General features: G+C 34.9%; 1 protein-coding gene across 4 annotated transcripts in view; it reads left to right on the plus strand.

The window, feature by feature from the left end:
- lig (lingerer) overlaps window positions 1–23,860 on the plus strand; it is a 409,731-nt gene that overhangs the window by 243,224 nt on the left and 142,647 nt on the right. For all 4 annotated transcript variants that reach the window (XM_067095720.1, XM_067095719.1, XM_067095721.1 and 1 more), the window contains one exon: window positions 19,843–19,995. In XM_067095720.1, the coding sequence (XP_066951821.1) occupies window positions 19,843–19,995 (153 nt within the window). The remainder of the gene's footprint in view (window positions 1–19,842; window positions 19,996–23,860) is intronic.

Here is a 23,860-nt window from a genome sequence, read left to right on the forward strand (position 1 = left end):
CGACCAAAAATGGTCAAAAACGCAATTGTAAGCTAAAACTCTTACATTCTAGTAATATTCAATCATGTACCTTCATTTTGCAACAAATTGGAAGTCTCTAGCACAATATTTCGATTTATGGTGAATTTTTGAAAAAACTTTTTCTTACGCACGGCGTAACGCAGCCAAAAATTTCATAAAATCTTTCGTCATTTTTGCACTGTTCTATATTAGCCGTTACATAAAGTTTTATATATGGAAATGTGCGTAATTTCATGTACAATACAGCAAAATACAACCCATGGTTGTAGCTTTTATCAGTTTGGAAATATTTTCATATAAACCACGATAACTGCCAAAATTTCAACCTTCAGTCAACTTTGACTCGACCGAAATGGTAAAAAACGCAATTTTAAGCTAAAACTCTTACGATCTAGTAATATTCAATCATTTATCTTCATTTTTCAACAAATTGGAAGTCTCTAGCACAATATTTTGATTTATGGTGAATTTTTGAAAAAAATTTTCCCTTACGTCCGCGCCAGAAATTTTTCATCACGTTGTCGTAATGTTTGCACTGTTTTATATTAGTCGTTACATAAAGTTTTATATATGGAAATGTGCGTAATTTCATGTAGAATACAACAGAAAATAACTCATGGTTGTAGCTTTTATCAGTTTTGAAATATTTTCATATAAATCACGATAACTGCCAAAATTTCAAGCTTCGGTCAACTTTAACTCGATCAAATGGTAAAAAAAAACGCAATTATAAGCTAAAACTCTTACATTCTAGTAATATTCAATCATGTACCTTCATTTTGCAACAAACTGGAAGTCTCTAGCACAATATTTCGATTTACGATGAATTTCTGAAAAAATGAATTTTTTTCCTTACGTCTGCGCGCGGTAACTCTGCCGAACATCTCAGAAATTCTTTCGTCATGTTGTCGTAATGTTTGCACCGTTTTACATTAGTCGTTACATAAACTTTTATATATGAAAATGTGCGCAATTTCATGTAGAATACAACAGAAAATAGCTCATGGTTGTAGCTTTTATCAGTTTTGAAATATTTTCCACATAAATCACAATAACTGCCAAAATTTCAACCTTCGGTCAACTTTAACTCGACCGAAATGGTAAAAACGCAATTGTAAGCTAAAACTCTTACATTCTAGTAATATTCAATCGTTTAACTTCATTTTGCAATAAATTGGAAGTCTCTAGCACAATATTTCGATTTATGGTGAATTTTTTTTTAAAAAACATTTTCCTTACGTCTGCTGCTGTAACTCTGCCAACATCTCAGAAATTCTTTCTGTCCTTGTTGTATAATATTTGCACCACTTTATATTAGTCGTTACATAAAGTTTTATATATGAAAATGTGTGCAATTTCATGTACAATACAACAAAAAATAACTCATGGTTGTAGCTTTATCAGTTTTGAAATATTTCCATATAAATCACGATAAATAGAAAAAATTCGACTTTCGAAATGGTCGAAAACTGCAATTGTAAGCTAAAACACTTACAGTCTAGTAATATTCAATCAATTAGCTTCATTTTTCAACAAACGGGAAGTCTCTAGCACAATATTTCGATTTATGGTGAATTTAAAAAAAACCCATTTTTTTTACGTCCACGCATTACGAATTCATGCATCATTTTGTGATAATATTTTCTCTGTGTTGCTTTGATCGTTTTAAAATTTGTTATATACCAAAATCATTGCAATTTAGTGTACAATACAAAAAAAATGAACTCATTAGCTTTAACTGCTTTGCTTACAGCGCATATGATTTGTATACAATTATATACTGAGTTTTTTTTTTCTGTCTGTCATAGATTCCAATATTTATATATGATAATGATATTTTTTTCATTTCTGATGGTTGCATACTAAACTTCAGGCAATGACAAAAAAATGAGCCAAAAATAAACTCTTAATCTTAAAAACTAAGCGTGCTGTGATTTTTTGAAAAAACTTTTTTAAAGCCATTAAATACTAACTCACCGAACGCAAAAAAATGTTCGGCATACGGGAGACGTTTTTGTAAATAGGGCTTCGGCGTTAAAGGGTTAAAAAACAACAAAGTTTATTATAATTATTTATCATTATCACACTTACCATCACCGCAATTACTACTGCTAGTATTATAATCAATATCTACGTTGTTATTATCGATATTTTCATTAAAATGTGTTAATATCATTATCGCTGCGTCTACAGCGGATCGTCGCATTCCACATTTACAGACTTACAGTACGTGTGCTGCCACCTATTGGTAATTATCTCGAGAGCTTTACGGATAACAAGGCTTCGTTCAGTTGGTAGTTGGCAATTCCTGCTAACATTCTCTTTACGCATAACAGCATGGCTTCGATCAGTTGGTGGTTGACAATTCCTGCTACCATTCTCTTTAGGCATAATAACAAGGCTTCGTTGAGTTGATACTTCGTAACTCGTGCTAGCATTCTCTTTTAAGAATAATAACATGGCTTTGTTCAGTTGCTCACGAGACTCGAGCCGTTACATAGGAAACATTTTTATTTATTGGATTTTACCCCTTGATTGCATACTTTATAATATATAATGGATATATGTAACATATATTACCATAGGTAACATCTTTTTAATGTTTTTGTTGATTCTGCTATTAAGAAACAATGTTTACAAATGAATGTGTTGCAATCTATTGGTAAACCTATGAGGTAGCTTTCAGCAGCAGACCCTCATTCGATTGTAGTAAATGGCTGATTGTATAATACATATTTTGATAAATATAAATATGTTAAATAACTTCTTTATTAATGTTTTTGTTGATTCTGTTGGTAAGAAACAATATGCATATGATAACCTAATACTACAGTTTTTACTTTTACCAAATTCATATGAGCATAGGCTAGAAACCTTATTTTTTTTTCCTCAATGTCCTGCTGAAATTGGGTGCATCCTATGCAGAGACATGCGTCTTATAAGCCATCAAATACGGTAATTTGTTATTACATTTGATTTATTTGCAAAAAATAGAAATACAAAATACATTACAAAAATATGAATCTTTTACCATTTTGAACGACACATACACACTGAACGCTGCCCGAAAGCTGAGTATCTCTCGGATATGACAGCGCTGCAAATTTAGCAAAAAGTATCATTTCTTAGTCGGCGATATTTAGCAAAATATAAAATTAAATATTATATATTATTATATTGTAATGTAACCCTAAAAGTAATTAGTTTATCTTGAGAAATCGGAAGGTCGTTGTTTCGACGACTACCTGTATATACAAAGCATATATAGGTGTGGCATTAAGTCTCGGTATGCAGGAGACTGTTTCCTAAGAAGAAGGAGAATAACCAAATCCCTAGTGGTTTTTGGCCTCATTAACCCCATGTTTGGCGTAATCTGGAGGTCGTGTTCCCTGGGACATCTTCAGAAGCGGTCTGAGGATTAAAGTGTCGATGTCGTCTGATTTCCAGTGTCCTCCTGACAAGTTCATATGGTTGGTTTGATTGATAATTGCAGATTCCAGCATCTTTCTTTTATGCGGACAGCTACTTTTGAAAACCAGTTCCACCCCCTCCAGTTTATGGAATGGCCGGTATCTCTGATATGTAGGAAAATCCCTGAACTCTCCGAAGCATATCTTACCGACCTTTTATGCCCTATTATTCTTTGCGAGAGCGATCTACTTGTCTCCCCTATGTAAATCTCACTACAGTTGCTGCACAGTATCTTGTAAACTCCGGCTTCTTCCCCTTTGTTATTTAAGTATACGTTAATGAGCGAGCCCGATGGATTTGGGATAATGGAAGATGAAAGGGTTGTTAGAACCTGAGTTGTTTTGTGGCTTTTTGGATGTTTTCAATCATACGGAAGCTTTATTTTGTTGTTAAAATCTATTTGTCTGTTGTGAGTGGGACCTTTGTAGTATATTTTATTAAATTGCTTTGTTGATATCCTTCTAGGATAATGTAGGGTGGGTAGAGCAGTTATTGTTAGATGTTGGCGGATCGTGTTGAATTCTTTGTCTAGGTACCCATTTGAACATATTCTAAGCCCCCTGAGGAATAAGTTGCACCCTACCATGATCTTTATGGAGACATTGTGGTAGCTTAAGAAATGAATATAGGAAACAGCGAAAGTGGGTTTCCTATATACTGTGAAGGCATATCTGTTCTGTTCTCTTATCTTCATTTTAACGTGCTTTTTTCCCATTTTTATATGGGGTAAACATGATGCCTTCTTTTGAAGGACTTTGATTTGGCGGTGGGGTAGGCCGTAGCCTCGATCGGCTGCCCTGCCTGACATCGCTTAGACCCGTAACGAACTGCTTACATGTATTATACCAAATCCCCAGCTCCCTTTCTCCCAGCAGCGAGGAGAACTGTTATTAGGTCAACAGTTCGAGAAATACGTGTGTCTGGTGTCTGTGATTTTCTTTTAGAAGATGTTGGAGTGGCTTTGTTTATGTGTGTATTAGTCTGTAACACCCATTTGCTTTCAGCAAACCTATCCGTTGATTACATACGTTCTCTTATGATCATATTATATTCATTATTACACTGTGGTATTACAGGAAAAGACATTCACTATATATATATATATATATATATATATATACACACACACACACACACACACACTGTATATGTACATACAGTCATACCTTGATCTTACACGATTTGAGTTGTGCGAATTCACACACACGAACTTTTCACTGGAACCTGACTAATTGGCATGATGCGATTTTTTCACAGAACATGAAATTCATGAGAAACCCTGCAAAAGTGGTTATGTTTGAAGTAATTTATAAGTTTTCATGCTTTTATGAGTCAAATCTGTATGAAAAATGTATTATTTTTATTTTTGTATATGCATAAATATGATGGAAAGTTAATTTCAGCACATTCAGTTAGTGTACTTTTACAAGATGTGGTACCCATTTGGAAGCAAAGTTACTGCACTTTTCAAAGATGACACCCTGCAGGAAATGCTCATTTAATGTTTAAAGTACAGTACAGTAAATTTATAAGTTTTCATGCTTTTAACTGTAAAATTGATATGGAAAATTTATATTTATATTTTTGTACATAAATGTCATACAAAGTCTTTGTCACTAGGACGTCAATTAATGACCTTGAGATAAGGTTGTTCAGTGGCATTTCGTTTGATAAAATGGATTCGTTGATGTTAATATCAGAGATGTAACTAAAAGTTGTATGTGTCATTCTTTGAAAATTACTTTAACCCCAGAGAAAAGTGCTGGTGCAATCTATGTGTATGTAATTACAGAACGTTCAGCTGGTGTACTTTTACAAGATGTGATACCCATTCACAAAGTTACTGCACTTTTCAAAGATGATATCCCTGCAGACAGTGTGTTTAATTTTGGAAGTACTATTTTATAAGTTTACGTGTTTTTAGGTATAAAATCAGAATGGAAAATTTGTATTTATATATTTGCACATAAATATGATACAAAAGAAGTACAGTAGTTCTGGCAGAAGAGTTTCCTTTATCTGAAGAGGAGGACTCTGAGGAGTTGTAACTCCTCAAGTACGCTGTGCAGTCATATCATTGTCATTCATTGGACTGCACAGCTTATTCATCATCACCTTCAAATCAACATTCATCACTGGTGAGTACCCATACATACTCTTTTTTTTATTACAGTCCAATATTTTTAATGCGTATCTCTCTCTCTCTCTCTCTCTCTCTCTCTCTCTCTCTCTCTCTCTCTCTCTCTCTCTCTCTCTATAGTTGGCGCCAAACATATTTCTCTTTTACGCCATTACCTGTACAGTTTATAATTTTAAATTGATTGAATTTTACCTGTACTGTACTACCTTCTCCGAACATTATGTATGTTTTCAATATTTTATGGAATTATACCTTTGTTATGACTGTGACACATGATGTTTTGCCTATGACGCAAAGAAAACGGTTCCTTTTAAGCGAAAATGAAAATGGCACCCCATGAATTAAGTCCTAAAAATTAGTATATTACACCTACTGTAAATGCGCTATTATGAAACTGTACTCAATTTTTATGAAAGAACAACCATTTACTGTATTTCTTTTTTAAGGGTAATGAGCTAAATTTTAAATAAAATTACACTAACTTTTAGTTCATTTAAAAAGTTAGCTTAATACTTTGGGAGCATGATTAGGGTCATATTTAGTACTTAAACTCTGGGCATAAGTATTTATTAGCATTTTTAGAGACCATGCAAAACTTACGCAAAAATTCACCTTGCAAAGGGGGCTCATAGACCCTAACCTCATGTAAGTTTGAGGTATGACATATATATAATTTTCAAGAATTGACAAGTAAGTTTTAAAGGGATCACTGTTTCCTTTAGAGTTCAGTCATAATTTTATCGTTATGAGGTTCAGGTCTCTGGCTGAAGTTCGTTGGGTTTGGTCTTAGAGTTAATGACCTACCACTCCAGACCCAAGTTGAGTCTCCTTTGGCTGATGAAGAGTTAGAGAATTTCTTTCTGGTGATAGAATTCATTTCTTAACATATATATATATATATATATATATATATATATATATATATATATATATATATATAATATATATATATATATATTTATATATATATATATATAATATGTATATATATTGTCACAGTGTACAAGTATATGGTTATTACACAACTAGTCTAAAATCCAAAAATTTACCTTGCTTGACCAGAAAAAGTTGAGTATACCTTGGTTTTACAGACCACTGAGCTGATTAACAGCTCTTCTAGGGCTGGCCGAAGGATTAGACTTATTTTACGTGTCTAAGAACCAACTGGTTACTTAACAACTGACCTTGCCTTATTGTGAATCCAACCACATAATAGCGAAATGAATTCCTATCACCAGAAAGAAATTCCTCTAACTCTTCATCAGCCGGCCAGAGACTCGAACTTGGGTCTACCAAGTGGTAGGTTATTGCTCTACCGACTCGTCTAACGAACTTCAGCCAGAGACCTGAACCCTCATAACGATAAAATTATGACTGAACTCTCTAAAGGTAACAGTGATCCCTAAAACTTACTTGTCACTTGAAAAATTATATATATAATATATGTGTGTGTGTATATATATATATATATATATATATATATATATATATATATATATATATATATATATATATATATATATATATATATATATATATATATATATATATATATATATATGAATGTCTTTTCCCTGTAATACTACAGTGTAATATGAAAATAAGAAGGCCCATAAAACACTATTTAAACGTTGAAACCATATATTTCACTGGCACTTGTTTCTGTGCCCTGTTCACTGGTAGAATATGGACAGGTGGAAAGTTACAATGGTATATATACAAAAACATGAAGGTGTGGCCTTAGGCCTCCGATGTTAAGGAGGTGGCGTTTCTTAAGAAGGAGGAGATTGACCAAATTCCCTAGTGGTTTTGGCCTCATTAGCTCCGTTTGGCATGGATCTGGCCATCGCGTTTCTTGGGTCATCTTCTTCAAGAGGGGTCCAAGGATTAAAGTGTCGATGGCGTCCGATTTCCAATGTCCTCCTGACAGGTTCATATTGTTGGTTTGATTGATGATAGCAGATTCCAGCATCTTTCAGTTTGTAATGGACAGCTACTCTTGAAAACCAACTCCGCCCCACTCCCAGTTAAATGTCTTGGAGCAAAATAACAACAAAAATTGGCTCCCAAGATTCCAAAATGCATTAGTTAGCTTAAGAAAAAGGGGGATATCATCATCACAAAATCTGACAAAGACGGAAAATAGTTCTGTTAGACAAGGAGACATACATCAATAAAGTTCAAGAACTTCTAAAAGATGCTTCCCCTATGACAAATTAACGAAAGATCCCCTCAACAAATATTGCTGCTCAGTTTAACAAATCAGTTAGAACCATAGGGGCAATAAAAAGACATAGAATTACTAGAGACATTCAAGGTAATCAACCCCTCTCTCCCCTATTTTTACGGACTCCTGGACACATAAAGATGGGATTTGAATTACGCCCCATAATATCTAGCAGGGCTCTTTCATGTACAAATTATCAAAATGGCTCGCAGACTTGTTATCACCCTTTCTAGGAACCTTCTCATCCTCCCACGTCAAACATGCAGAGGATTTCATACAAAAATTTAATAGTTTAAACATCCCCTCAAACAACATCAAACTGCTCAGTCTAGACGTCGATTCATTATTTACTAAAGTCCCGATTGCCGACGTGTTGTTTTTCTTAGAGAGGAAGTTACAACCATATGAAGACCATTTTCCTCTTGGCATAGATAAAACTTTAAAACTTATCAACCTCTGTGTAACTAACAACGTGTTTTCTTTCAATGGTAATTTTACAAACAAAAATTTGGCTGTAGCATGGGAAGTCCCCTATCACCCCTTCTAGCAAACTTGTACATGGAATATTTCAAACAGAACTTTTGTCATCTATCAAACCCCATAATATGATCTGGCTTAGATACGTAGATGATATCTTTACTTTCTGGGACAATAGCTGGGGACTTTAATGAATTTTTAATAGGCTAAATTCGCTAGTTCCGACCATAAAATTTAAAACAGAATGGGAAAAGGACGAAACTGCCGTTCCTAGATGTACTGATCATAAGAAAACAGAACAGGTATGCATTTACAGTATATAGAAAACCCACCTTCGCTGTCTCCTACATTCATTTCTTAAGCTACCACGACGTCTCCGTAAAAATCATGGTAGGGTGCAACCTATTCCTCAGAGGACTTAGGATATGTTCAAATGAGTACCTGGATCAAGAATTTAACACGATCCGCCAACACCTAACGCAAACTGCTCTATCCACCACACATTATCGAGAGGGCTATTAATAAAGCGAATAAAATATACTACAGAGGTCCCACTCACAACAGACAAATAGATTTCAACAACAAAATAAAGCTTCCATACTGATGAAAACATCCAAAAGGCCACCGAGCAACTCAGTTCTAATAATCCTTTCATTTTCCATTATCCCAAATCCATCGGGAGTTCGCTATTAACGTACACTTAAATAACAAAAGGAAGAAGCCGGAGTTTACAAGATACCGTGGAAGTAATTGTCATGACATCTATGTAGGCGAGACAGGTAGATCGCTCTCGCAAAGAATAACAGAGCACAAAAATCAGTAAAATACGCTGAGAGTTCAAATTTTCCTACATATTAGAAATACAGGGCATGTCATTAACTGGAGTGGGGCGGAGTTGGTTTTCAAGAGTAGCTGTCCGTACAAAAGAAAGATGCTGGAATCTGCTATCATCAATCAAACCAACAATATGAACCTGTCAGGAGGATATTGGAAATCGGACGCCATCGACACCTTAATCCTCGGACCCCTCTTGAAGAAGATGACCCAAGAAACGCGACACGCCAGATCCATCGCCAAACGGAGCTAATGAGGCCAAAACCACTAGGAATTTGGTCAATCTCCTCCTTCTTAAGAAAGGCCACCTCCTTAGCATCGGAGGCCTAAGGCCACACCTTCATGTTTTTGTATATATACCATTGTAACTTTCCACCTGTCCATATTCTACCAGTGAACAGGGGCACAGAAACAAGTGCCGAAATATATGGTTTCAACGTTTAAATAGTGTTTTATGGGCCTTCTTATTTTCATATATGTATATATATATATATAAAATATATATATATATATATATATATATATATATATATATATATATATATATATATATATATATATATATACATACTGGATATGTATAGTCACAAAGTGCACAGGTACCTGGTTATTACACAACTAGTCACAAAAATCCAAAAATTTACCTCACTTCAGCCAGATACCTGAACCCTCATAACAATAAAATTACGACTGAACACTAAAGGTAACAGTGATCCCTTTAAAACTTGTCACTTGAGAAATCAAACTGTCTTTATCAAGTTATGTGTAAGGTATTAAAATATACCAGATAAAAAAGGGCATTACTCCATCAAACAACTACAATTGTTTCTCTGGTCTTAATTCACTTTAGTAAACTGAAGGAGAACAAAACATGCCTTATGCACACACAAATAACCCTATTCACTGGTGGTCAACAAATGAAACACTGTGTTTAATAATTTTAAATACAAAATTTTATTTTTAACTTCAAAATTTATAATTAGAAAATTCGCAATCTGAAAAATTTACCATTACTTGAAAACAACACAAGCTGTAATTAATTCTTGAACAAGATTAATTCACAAAACTTTATCAAGAAATTATGTTAAATAAGCAAAATTCAAACTATTAAGAGTTATTAAAGACTTGAAAAGGAAATCTTAACAAATGTAAATCAGATTAAGTATGCAGTGTTAAAGTATAAAAAATATGTAAAATTTTAAGCAAATAAATATTAAATCACCAACACAAAAGTTTGGGTAAAATTATGGATTGTAAACACAAGAACACAAGAAAATGCACAAAACAAGAATACACAAAAGATTTATCAACAATAACTTCACTAAGGCAAAATCTCCTAGTACTCTTATTTACCATGGTAAAAATAAGCAAAAATCCACTTTACCTTACACAATACCTTACACAAGCTTATATCACTTTTATAGAATCCCTTGCTGCAGCCCAAAACATGTCATATATGGCGCCTATAAGATTACACAGTTTCACCAAAGTCAGACCTTAAAAGATATGTACTACTGTGACCACAAAATTCTTTTATAAATTTTACTCTCTTCTGAAGGAAGAGGGGATAAGAGAGAGAGACCAACCAACTAACTCCTATAAGGTCTCTTACAACCATGAAAGCCTCCCAGATTTCACTTTAGAAGTAATCTATCTTGCCCTGAGCCATTTTGGGAACCTGACACTCCTTAAGGGGGTGGGGTTTTCCCTCTGGGCTAAAGAGGGCTCTTTGTCCTGTCAGCACCCATCTCTTTAGTTAATAGAGGATTTCCTGTCCTAACACTTGTGTAAACAGCAAACTTTTACACCAACCATTGTTATCTAAACCTGTCATCCCATATCTCTTTTTAATGATTTGCTTACCCTCGCCCTGGTCAACAAATTTTATGTAGAACTGTCATCTCATGTCCCTTTTTGTTGACAACGTAAGTGGTTTGGCACGACCCTTCAAAACAAAGGGGGTTACCAGGTACCTGACACCTGAATAAACATTAGCCTACCCAGCTGTGCAAACATGACTCTCACAGAGAAATGTATCTTACCACATAGTTAACTAACCCTTTTAAGATCTGAGGTTTTGATATTTCAACACAACACATGACAAATATAAAATACATTAACAACTACAGAAAAAACATTATATTTGCAGAAAATATATTTTTTTACAAAGCCTTATCATTATAATATATATATATATATATATATATATATATATATATATATATATATATATATATATATATATATATATATATATATATATATATATTTATATATAATATATATATATTATGTAATCATAAAGCTACAACTGTCAAGCTAACCCTTTAAAGTAAAGGCCTTTATTTAAAAGCGTCTGCTGTATGCCGGCGTTATTTATCTATTTTTCAAAGAAAATTTTTTCAAAAATCACAGCATGCTTAGTTTTTTAAGATTAAGAGTTCATTTTTTATGCTTTTTTTGTCATTGCCTGAAGTTTAGTATGCAACCATCAGAAATGAAAAAATATCATTATCATATATAAATATTGAAATATATGACAGCGCCGAAACAAAATTGTCTGTTGGGTGTCAAGTGGACGTACTGTATGTCGACTACAAACAATTTCAACCTTCGGTCAACTTTGACTTCGACCGAAATGGTCGAAAAAACGCAATTGTAAGCTAAAAACTCTTACATTCTAGTAATATTCAATCATGTACCTTCATTTTGCAACAAATTGGAAGTCTCTAGCACAATATTTCGATTTATGGTGAATTTTTGAAAAACTTTTTCTTACGCCCGCCGTGATAACTCAGCGGCGAAAATTTCAGAAATTCTTTCATCATTTTGTTGTAATTTTGCACTGTTCTATATTAGTCGTTACATAAAGTTTTATATATGAAAATGTGCACAATTTCATGTAAATACAGCAGAATACAACCCATGGTTGTAGCTTTTATCAGTTTGGAAATATTTTCATACAAACCACGATAACTGCAAAAATTTCAACCTTCGGTCAACTTTAACTCGACCGAAATGGTAAAAACGCAATTGTAAGCTAAAACTCTTACATTTTAGTAATATTCAATCATTTACCTTCATTTTGCAACCAATTGGAAGTCTCTAGCACAATATTTCGATTTATGGTGAATTTTTGAAAAACTTTTTTCCTTATGTCCGCGCTCAGAAATTCTTTTTATTCATGTTGTCGTAATGTTTGCACCGTTTTATTATTAGTCGTTACATAAAGTTTTATATATGGAAATGTGCGCAATTTCATGTAGAATACAACAGAAAATAACTCATGGTTGTAGCTTTATCAGTTTTGAAATATTTTCATATAAATCACGATAACTGCCAAAATTTCAACCTTCGGTCAACTTTAACTCGACCGAAATGGTAAAAAACGCAATTATAAGCTAAAACTCTTACATTCTAGTAATATTCAATCACGTACCTTCATTTTGCAACAAACTGGAAGTCTCTAGCACAATATTTCGATTTATGGTGAATTTCTGAAAAAAAAAACCTTTTTCCTTACGTCTGCGTAGCGGTAACTCGGCCTAACATCTCAGAAATTCTTTTGTGACGTTGTTGTAATGTTTGCATCGTTTTACATTAGTTGTTACATAAACTTTTATATATAAAAATGTGCGCAATCTCATGTAGAATACAACAGAAAATAGCTCATGGTTGTAGCTTTTATCAGTTTTGAAATATTTTCACATAAATCACGATAACTGCCAAAATTTCAACCTTCGGTCAACTTTAACTCGACCGAAATGGTAAAAAAACGCAATTGTAAGCTAAAACTCTTACATTCTAGTAATATTTAATCGTTTACCTTTATTTTGCAATAAATTGGAAGTCTCTAGCACAATATTTCGATTTATGGTGAATTTTTGAAAAAAACATTTTCCTTATGTCTGCGCGGTAACTCTGCCGAACATCTCAGAAATTCTTTCATCACGTTGTCGTAATATTTGCTCCGTTTTATATTAGTCGTTACATGAAGTTTTATATATGAAAATGTGCGCAATTTCATGTACAATACAACAGAAAATAACTCATGGTTGTAGCTTTTATCAGTTTTGAAATATTTTCATATAAATCATGATAAATAGAAAAATTCGACTTTCGGTCAACTTTAACTCGACCGAAATGGTCGAAAACTGCAATTGTAAGCTAAAACACTTACAGTCTAGTAATATTCAATCAATTAGCTTCATTTTTCAACAAAAACGGGAAGTCTCTAGCACAATATTTCGATTTATGGTGAATTTGTGAAAAAAAATTTTTTTTTTTTACTTCCACGCGTTACGAATTCATGCATCATTTTGTGATAATATTTTCTCTGTGTTGCTTTGATCGTTTTAAAATTTGTTATATACCAAAATCATTGCAATCTAGTGTACAATACAAAGAATAACAAAATAACCCGTTAGCTTTAAACGTTTTGCTCACAGCGCGATTTGTATAAAATTATATATGAAAAAATTTTTTTTCGCTGTCATATATTTCAATATTTATATATGATAATGATATTTGTTTTCATTTCTGATGGTTGCATACTAAACTTCAAGCAATGACAAAAAAAGGAGATAAAAATGAACTCTTAATCTTAAAAACTAAGCGTGCTGTGATTTTTTAAAAAAAACTTTTTTCCACTTCGGCGCTAACTCACCGAACGCCGCCGGCATATGGGAGACGTTTTTGTAAATAGAGGCTCGGCGTTTAAGGGTTAACAGCTCTCGTAGGGCTGGCCTGAAGGATTAGACTTATTTTACGTGGCTAAGAACCAATAGGTTACCTAGCAATGGGACCTACAGCTTATTGTGGAATCCGTACCACATTATGACGAGAAATTAATTTCTGTCACCAGAAATAAATTTCTCTAATTCTTCATTGGCAGGTAAACTATCTGCTGTACAGGTAAAGACGTACAGAGAAACAGTGAGCTGTAAAAATGTGTGAATGCTAACTATGAATGAGAGAGAGAGAGAGAGAGAGAGAGAGAGAAAGAGAGAGAGAGAGAGAGAGAGAGAGAGAGATATGTTCTTACTTAAGAGAGTGAAATTATTACAGAGACTGAGAATAACAAGAGAGAGAGAGAGAGAGAGAGAGAGAGAGAGAGAGAGAGAGATTGTCCTTACTTGAAATATCAAGTTAAATTATTTATGAATTATTACGGAGACAGAGAGAATAACATGAGAGAGAGAAGCTATTCTTACGTTAGACATCAAAAGATGGAAATTCAGCATTAAACTAACTTTTAAATAAAATTAAAGCTACTGTAATTTCATTTAAAAGTTAGTTTAATACATTACCCTTAAAAAAAAGAGCTTAATACATTACCCTTGATAAAAGAAATAAATGGTTGACGTAAGAATGTAGGAGAGTGTGAAGATTAGTATACCATTTTTCTCTCCCCCCATTCCACCAGTCTATTTTGAGAAGTCTTCTCAACCTCGTTTTTAAAAACTTCTTTATTCTGTGTCTTTCTCTTTGTTTGGAAATGCACTATGTCTTCATGTTTTAGAACAGTGCATTTACAGTTTGTAGACAGTACAGGTAAAATTAGATCCATTTAAAATTATCTACTGTACAGGTAAAGACATAGAGAGAAACAGTAATACGTAGGTTGTGCTAATTACGAACGAGAGAGAGAGAGAGAGAGAGAGAGAGAGAGAGAGAGAGAGAGAGAGAGAGAGAGAGAGAGAGAGAGAGAATTATGTAAGAAACCTTTGACCCACTAATCAGCAACACTCCCCCTTCTTGTCATGTTAAAGTGACATGCCTGACAGCTTTGACTTCGAGCTTCTTATCAAAAGATGAGGGAAAGATATTTGTTCGTGTAAAATACGTATCACATTCGAATTTTGTAATTACAGTTATATTACTATTATTATTATTATTAATATCATTATTATTTAATCTTAATATATGAAAATTAGTACTTATTATTAGAAAATTAGTTATTATTAGGTAAAAAATTTATTTATCATTCAAAACAAATACTGTATATACATGGACCTTAAAAATTCTCATCTCAATAAAAGAGAGAGAAATTATTACTTTTGTTATTTAATGTTATTTAATTTACACATAAAAGCCTGAAAACTTATAAATTACATAAAAAATTAAACAAACACTTTTGCAGGGTTTCTCAGTATTTGCAAATGTTTGCGTGTCTGTGAAAAACTCATGTATGACAGTTAGGTTCCAATGAAAATTTCACATGCCTGTGAATTAAATTACAACTTTCAATTGCTCAAGTTCAGAATTATTACTAATAATATATATATATATATATATATATATATATATATATATATATATATATATATATATATATATATATATATATATATATATATATATATACATATATATATATATATATATATATATATACATACATATATATATATATATATATATATATATATATATATATATATATATATATCAGTACCATACATACATACATACATTTAGTCCTATTTATTGGGAGTGATTCCGTTCGACAGCATAAAGATAAAGCAAAATTTGGCGATTTTTGGCAATTATCAGCGCCGATAACCGGAGATCAGCGCCTCTGTTAGCTATGTATCAGTGCCAATACCTGATTATCAGAACCGATAAGCAGAAATCAGCGCTGAAAATTGCAAATTTTTGTCGCTAGACAAGCACTGTAAACAGGATCGCTGATAACTGAGCCCCCGATAACCAAGACTGCCTGTATTTATATATATATATATATATATATATATATATATATATATATATATATATATATATATATATATAATAAATAATTTTGCAGGTTTTTTTTTTGTAATTAAATTCCAGTTTTTGTCTGACATATTGTATCTTGTACAGTATATTATTCTTGACCTTTTCATTTGTTTATTATGTATGGTGTGTGGTGACATAACTTATAATTTTTAATAGATATATGAAACACCATTCTCAAGAAAGTCTTGTCAACAAAACAATTGTTTCTTACTTTCAAAATGAATTTTTAACTTATTTTAATATAGCTCTTAATGAAATTGTACTGTAGTTCTTAACAGTAAACAACATATACATACAGATGCTATAAAATATAACTTATTATAAATGCTATTGTACATATAAAATGAATTTACTTGTAGTTATAAAGAGTGCATGAACAGGGTGAATGCAAAAGCAGCAGTAAAAATGACTTTAATCCTACAATACTTGACTGATCCCTTTAGCTTTATATTGCCCATTTCAGTGGTAAGTGGAAACTTTGTACTAAAATGTGTTTTTATGCAAATATATATGATAGTATTACAGTAATATAATACATAAAATAATTAGACTTAAAGCATTCAGGCGATCCCTAACTGACATTTTTGGACAGCTTTGAGTGTATACATTATATAAAAGCACAATAATTGTATTGCAGATTTTATAATTTTTTTTCACAATTTTCTTAATGAAGAAATGTTGGAATATTTATAAATGTGGAATGCAGACTGTACAAAGGGTCATCAGCAAGCTATTAATTATCCTATAAGTTGGTACCTGCAGGTTTCATCAGCTGTTGAAGTTTGTATTCTTGTGCAATAGACAGTTAGCCATTCATAGACATTGAGGATGCAGGAGGGTATCAGAAAGAAAAAAATTAGTCAAACACAAAACACTAGGTAGTGTATACACTACAGTAGTTACTGAGTGGAAGGCTATGGGAATGGAGCACTGATGCAGCCTGGCTGCCTGTTGTTTATGAGAGACTATTCATACCAAGTGTCACTTGCTCAGGGAAAAAAAATCAAATTTAAAAATTTTGTTTTATGTGTACTCTTGCTATTGCTCTTGTGGAACAAGATGTACTTTGGGTACATCTATATTGTTTAAAAATTAACGAGTACAACTAAATATTTTGTTGATTTTCCCCAAAATAAGAGCATAATTATAATAAAAAAAATATACAGTGATCAACCAAAGACTTTGTGGCTATTAACTGTGATGAAACAGATGTTATTGAACACACACACTAGCCAAGTATCGTAAAACCGAAACGCCATTAACTGATGCCGCCGATAAGTGAGGACTGCCTGTACATTAATTTATTTTTTAACCCTTACAGTCTGGGCTAAATATATATGAAGCACATCCCTAGACAGGGTTAAATTTGAGGATGGCCAGTTTAAAGAAAAAATAAATCAGTGGAAAAAGGAAGATATGCATATGCACATGGTATAAGACAAAAAATTATAAAAAAGATTTCTGCACCTTGCAGGGAAAATTGAAAGTGAATATTTCCAACTCTGTACAGGACCTCTTTTTCCAAAATACAGTCATAAAAATATGCAAATTTTACCAAGTCATAAGTTCTTTTCTAATTTTTAAAAGTTTTGTTTTGTAAAAATATGATTATATCTCTCACAATATCATGACACATAAGAACTAAAATTAGTAACAAATTCTGAGTATATTTATTGTAAAATATTTACAAGTCATCCTTGGATGGGAAGGTGGGACAACATTCCCCTAACTCCTCAAGCAAGGGTGAATCTCTCCTAGCACACTCTCTGATTCATGCACTGCTATCTAAAGAGTTGCAATAGTGATTTATGGCACATAGAACATTTTTCCCCCAAAATTCGTTCAAATTGTATGGCGCGAAATCATGAACATATACTGTATATGTGACCTGAAATCAACTCCAGAGCTATAAGTAAACATATATACTGTATATGTCACCCAGTCATGAGGGGGTAACCGGTGGGTCCATATTTCAATGTAGGCTTTCATATTATAGTGTTTATTTTTTGCGTCACTTTTAAGATTGGATGCTTACCATTGACTTGCTTTGAGTGCTATAAATTTAAAAATTAACCTACATTGTGTATTAGGCTACTTACTTGTTGTGGATAACTACTATTAGGTGAGTGGACTATATGAGTTGCAAATTTTTAGATTACAATGGAGTAAGGCTAAGTTTTCACAAATGTAAAAATGTTTATGTGATTATCTGGTACAAGGTTTGGCAATCTATTAGCTCAAATTAAGTTTAAAAAAGTTTTATTACTAAATTGTAATGATAGTAAGGCAGAATGCTGGTAAAGGCTTTTTAAGAGGAACTAGAACTTTTGACATTAGTATTGTGTTAAATGACTTTATAACTAATTTATTCTTCGGGGATTTAGTAGTTATGTTGAAATATCTTGTAACCATCAGAGTAGTATGATGCACAAGGCAATATTTGGATCAGCTGCAGCTGTCTTTTCTTCTTGTTTCACCAATCTTTCATGTCGGCACTGAAGGCTAAAATGGAGAGAGTGCCAACCTGTAGCTCTTAGGGCACTTGCCTACCTATACTGTTGCTGTTGAATGAGTAAATGGTGGAATTTTTTGTTGTAGACTTGCCAGCTATTCAGCCTCATTTATCAGCATATATACCAAGGGATCATCCAGAAATTTAAATAACTACCATGCAATATTTAAAGGGTAGTGACTTTACACCCTTTCATTGTTAACAGCATGATAACAGCATCAGAGATATCATTACATGGCTTCTGTGACCTGGCATCAGGTGAATGCATTGCAGGGGTTATAAAGAAAGTTGTGGCTTAGTACTATGTTCCAAGAGGATGAAGAGACCTGGAGGAACATACAGACTTTTGGGACAGGAGAATGAGTTATTATCTGAAATTCCGCAGATTCTTTGAGTCATCACAACCATTGAAATAGTGGACAAGTTCACTGAGCAGGATGAAGTAGTGTGTGTGCATCAAGATGGTGACACACCATTTATCTCTGTTATAACAGGCAAACAAGGTAGCTGTAGTGTTACCAACCCTGAAGCATGTAATATCAAAGAGGACAGTGTTGAAAGTAAAGAAGAGGAAGAAAAACCTCTGAAAGTGATGTGGATGACTACAACAGAGGCACATGAGATGTGCTCAGGTTTAATGAGAGAATGTCACTTGAATAGCTCTAAATTCATGCTGTACTATGTAATGTGCAGAGTCTTCCTCCCTATTGTTTCCAAAAAGCCCTAAATCACCTCTTTCATGACCTATACAGCATAGTAACAGTGGTAAGTTTTACCTCTTGCAGTTGGATGACTCAGAGCCAAAGGAACTTGCATCAGGGCTCTGCTACTCTGGATCTCCCCATGCTGTAGCCTCAGACTCGAACTTCACATATGTAAATGCAGTAGTAACGATTAATACAAATACAGCAGTTGAATTCAGCTTTCCTCAATTTCTGGAGTGTTGCAGGTGGTGGTTGAGTTGTTGTACTGTATGTTAGAAATGCTTTAGGAAGGAAGCAGTGTTGTTGTAACAGTACTTATGGTAGAGCTATTTACTGATATAAATGGCTGTAATTGACCAACAAAAACATGTTAGGAACTTGAAGGGTAGATGAACTGGTTGTAATAACATTTTGATGGGGGATTCTGTTAGGAAGTGGTTCTTATGTATACCAGTTAGAATGGCTTTAGTCCTGAAGAATGTGAATAGCTGATATTCTCCTTTTTATTATACTATATAAGGATTCTGCACGAAATTCTGTTACAGGGTTCATAAATAAGATAATTTTTAGACAGGAATTTTGTTCTTCGTTTGGTGATGATTATTTTTAGACAGGAATTTTGTTCTTCATTTGGTGATAATTTCCATATCTTATGTCAACTGGTCTTTTATTGCAGAATTCATATTCAACAACTAATCAACAGGGAGGAAGTGGAGGCAACAGTAGCAACAGCACCGTTTATAGTAATACCAATTCAGGGTCAACAGGTACCAATAGTAATAGCAGTTCCAGCAGCCAAGGTGGTTATGGTTCCAGTTTTTCTGTTCAGGTAGGATAAGCTGTCAATTGAAATTTCAGTATTTTAATTGTAGTTAGCTTTATACTGAAAGACTTGTCTATATCAGGATATTCATTGGATTTCTTTTCTGTCTTGATATCAGTTGTTCCCTTTAGCTGTTATTTGTTGAAATTGGGTGGTGCTTTGAAACTACAGTGTTGGGTATCATTAGTGCTTTATCTGGAATCTTGTTGCTAGAAAACAAGATTTGTTTAAAGCATTATCTCTTATAGTTGGTCTGTTTCTTTTTTTCTTTTTATTAAAATTATGTGGAATTTTGTTATTTTTCTTTAAATGTGTTATTTTTTTATCAGCTGATATTTAGTTTTAATTTCGTTCAAGGGAATCGGTTGTAGTTCAAGAGCTTATATTGATATTTTCATTACAGATACTGGTTTTAATAGTTTTTTTTTATTACGATCCCCATAAATTATATGTTGTGTTAGTCCTGTGGATGTGGAAATTCAAGCCTCAAAATGTATATCTGCTGAACTACACAAAGTGTGAAGCTGCAAAATATTGCACAAGAAAATTTATTGTTGTTATAATTTCACTAAGCTGTATTCCAGTAACAGAAGATGAGACCCCTGTAGAAAGTCTCTCCTTATTGCTTTTAAAACAAGGATTTTCATATAAGTAACTTTCCAAGTAATTACATAGCTATACTTTCCACTCATGCAGCAGCTTAAATTTTAAAGTTCGCGGTAGGTAGTGCTCTGATTGTTCAGTATAGGTGACCAGTCCTGCCCACTAACGGAAATGCTAGGAACCACTTAGCATAAAACCTCATTCTCTTGCTGCCGTGCTCGGTGTAAATATTGGGTGTTTACAGCAGCTTTGTTTATTATTCGCTGGTTAGATAACCGGATTTCAGTGAAATATCGCCAATTTCGAGTAGCCTTCAAGCCTACAGCTTTCAGGATCAATATTTTATCGTTTTGTTATTAAGATCTGATTCAAGTGTATCATATTTCTCTGCATCAATATTGCAATCAGTTGATTGACTCTCCCTTACCAAGTAGCGTATTATAACGAAAATGTGTTTGCTACTGAACCGATGTTTTCGGTGGCGAATACGTATCCGCTAGTCTCAAATAATGTTTGATAAGGAATTGAGATATGTATTGTTTGATGGTACTTTGTGTGCTTCAAAACAATTGTCGATAAAGAATTGATTTACAACATTTTCTTATTACACTTTCCTTTGCAGCAAACTGAAAAAGTGTAAGGACAGAACGTAGTAAGGAGAGAAATAACTTATTTTAGCGGAGATGGACCTTTGGATAAAAAAGCTCTCTTGACAGCCAAGAATAGGCACCAAGCTCCCAGGAGTGATCACTAGCTTCTGGAGCTACTGGCTCACCTGGCACCCAGCTACACTGGGCGCCTTTCACATTCTGGGATCACCCAGCGCCGGGCGCCAGCTCCCAATTGTCTGGCACCAACTCTTCCCACATTAATTTTTTCTCTCTTAATACTAAACTAGCCCTCTTATTTTCTTCCACTCCAGGCTTCCTTGCTTCCTTCCCGTGCCCTTGCCAATTCTTGTGTATGGGTTAACAGAAGTTAACCTTGTGATAGTGTAGTGTTGTGCAGTGGAAGAGGTGTTTATCTAGCCCGTCAGTTCTCCTAGACCTAAGTCACTGTCATACTCTCCTGAACTTGGGAGAAGTCATACTGAAAGTCAATGGAGGCTGATGGAAAATTCCCTGCATAATTGTCCCCTCGGTCGAACCTGTTGTATGGTCCCCAGGTGGCGACAGACAGCCACTGAAAAGGCGTCTTGCCAGAAGTGTAGGGGACAAGGTGACTGTCCAGCCTGTCGGATTTCCTAGACCAAAGGTCACTGTCCTGCTCCCTTAAACCTGGGAAAAGACATATTTGTGGTCCAAGGGAGTCTGAGGGGGTTTGCATCAGGGTAGTCCCCCCCCCCCTCCCCCCAGTCGAGCCTGTTGTCCAGTCCCAGGCATTGGTGGACAACAGGTTTCCAAAAGGATATGCTTTAGTGATATAGAATTAGGAAGTCCGCAGCACTTGTCTCCTGTACTTTCAGTTGTGGAGCGCCAGTATTTGGTGCCAAAACTCACGTCCAGCGCTCTTTGGCGCCCAGCAATTTCCAAGAGTCCAGTGGCTGCAGAGTGCCCCTCTCCCAAGACTGCTAGGTAAAAGGAAGAAGATTTTCCTAAAGTCCAAATGAGGTTGGTGGGGTTTGCCCATGGGAAGTCACCTCCTCGGTAGAACTTGTCACTCCAGTTCGTGTAGTGGAAGACCCTCAGACTGCCGTTGGAAGGGTGCCCCTTTTAGTGCCCACCAATTGTCGTTGGACTAAAAATTAACCTTGACGAGAGGCATTCTAGGTGTTTTTCATGGCGAGTCCCGACCCTTGAAGAGATGTAGTGACGAGACATCTCCTATTACGTTCCAACAGACTAGAAATTCTTCTCTCTGCAAAATATGACAGTCACAGTCTCCGAGTGCTCAGCTCATGCTTCTGAGTGCCCGCTGTCTACCTCTGTGCTTTTGGCACTGGCCCGGCGTCGATTCCCGAGCGCTCAGCACTGATTTAAGAATGCTTGGTGCTTACTACAGAGCATCGATATCTATCCAGTACTTGACTCCTGCCTGTAAACATTTATCACCCGCTCACAGACAGTTTTTTAGAACACATTATTGTTCTTTCTTGAACGCCAGTTCCCAAGTGAGCGCCTGGCTCTGGTTTTTTCAAGTGACTGGCGCCAGTTCCCGATAACTTGGCACCAGTTCTTCAGTATCAGTCTCCCGCATCTGGCCACCATATGGAAAGCAATAGTCTGCGTATAGAGAGGTCCCCTTTTTGAAGAACATTAATGTCCGGTATTTTTGAACTTCATGAAGACAGCTCCCTCCTCTTAGACAGCAGGAACTCTGTTTAAGAAGTTAGAGGACTTCCAGTTTTTAGTTGAGACACATTACCTCGGTTGGTCTCTTGAGTCCTGTCCTGTGTGGGTAAGGCTCTTTACTTTGAAACCTCAAGAAGTGAAAACTTGGGTACTGCTGAGGGAGTCACACAGTCGCATTCAGCCCTGTTGTTTTTGCCTCCAGGCCTACATTTCCTCTTCCCTCAGGACACAGTTGAGAGAACTGTGTTTGTTCTGCAGAAGGGTTTGGCACAGTTTGTCAAATCCACAGTTCTGCCCGTGCTAGGTTTCTGTGTTTTCCGCATGTCTTCAGCCTGTGCTTAGTGTTATTGAGTTCATTATAATTGAGTCCTCTCGAGGGTCCAAGTGTCTGCCAGTTGTCAAGAGTCCGCAGGGTGGTCTGTGGGTTGGGACAAGGATCTGCAAGTTCCCTTGGTTGTCCATGAGACTGCATAGTAGTCAGCGAATCTGCACGGCCCAAAACACCCTTTACCCCATTTTCTCTTAGAATAGAAGACAAAATTCAGAATAAAGGTGAACCAGACAATCCTGTCATCCACTCTCCAAGGGCATTTGGATGAAGACGTGAGTTATGCAAGAAGCATCCTTACTTGTCCCCACTGGACTCTTGGGAGTATCTCAAGTCCATCTGGCAGGACAGAGTCCTCTAATGCAAGGATTTGTGTTCCAGCCTCTCTATGGCAAGCCTACTCTCGAGTCCTCACTACTCCAGTGTTTGACTTATGTTCTGGAATGTCATTCTTTACCTGGATGACTGACTTCTTCGATTACCTTCGAAGGAAAGTGTGAGGTCTTCTAATGTTTGGGGCAGGGAAATGCAGCTGTACACTTTTGTTTTTTCCACTTGGGCATGAATCAGGTCAGACCTACAGTAATGGCTGTCTGAACATAAACCATTGGAAAGGAAGTGCCTTCGTACTCCAAACCCAGACCTAGTT

The sequence above is a fragment of the Macrobrachium rosenbergii genome, chromosome 51 (assembly GCF_040412425.1).
Source record: "Macrobrachium rosenbergii isolate ZJJX-2024 chromosome 51, ASM4041242v1, whole genome shotgun sequence".
Classification (NCBI taxonomy): Eukaryota; Metazoa; Arthropoda; class Malacostraca; order Decapoda; family Palaemonidae; genus Macrobrachium; species Macrobrachium rosenbergii.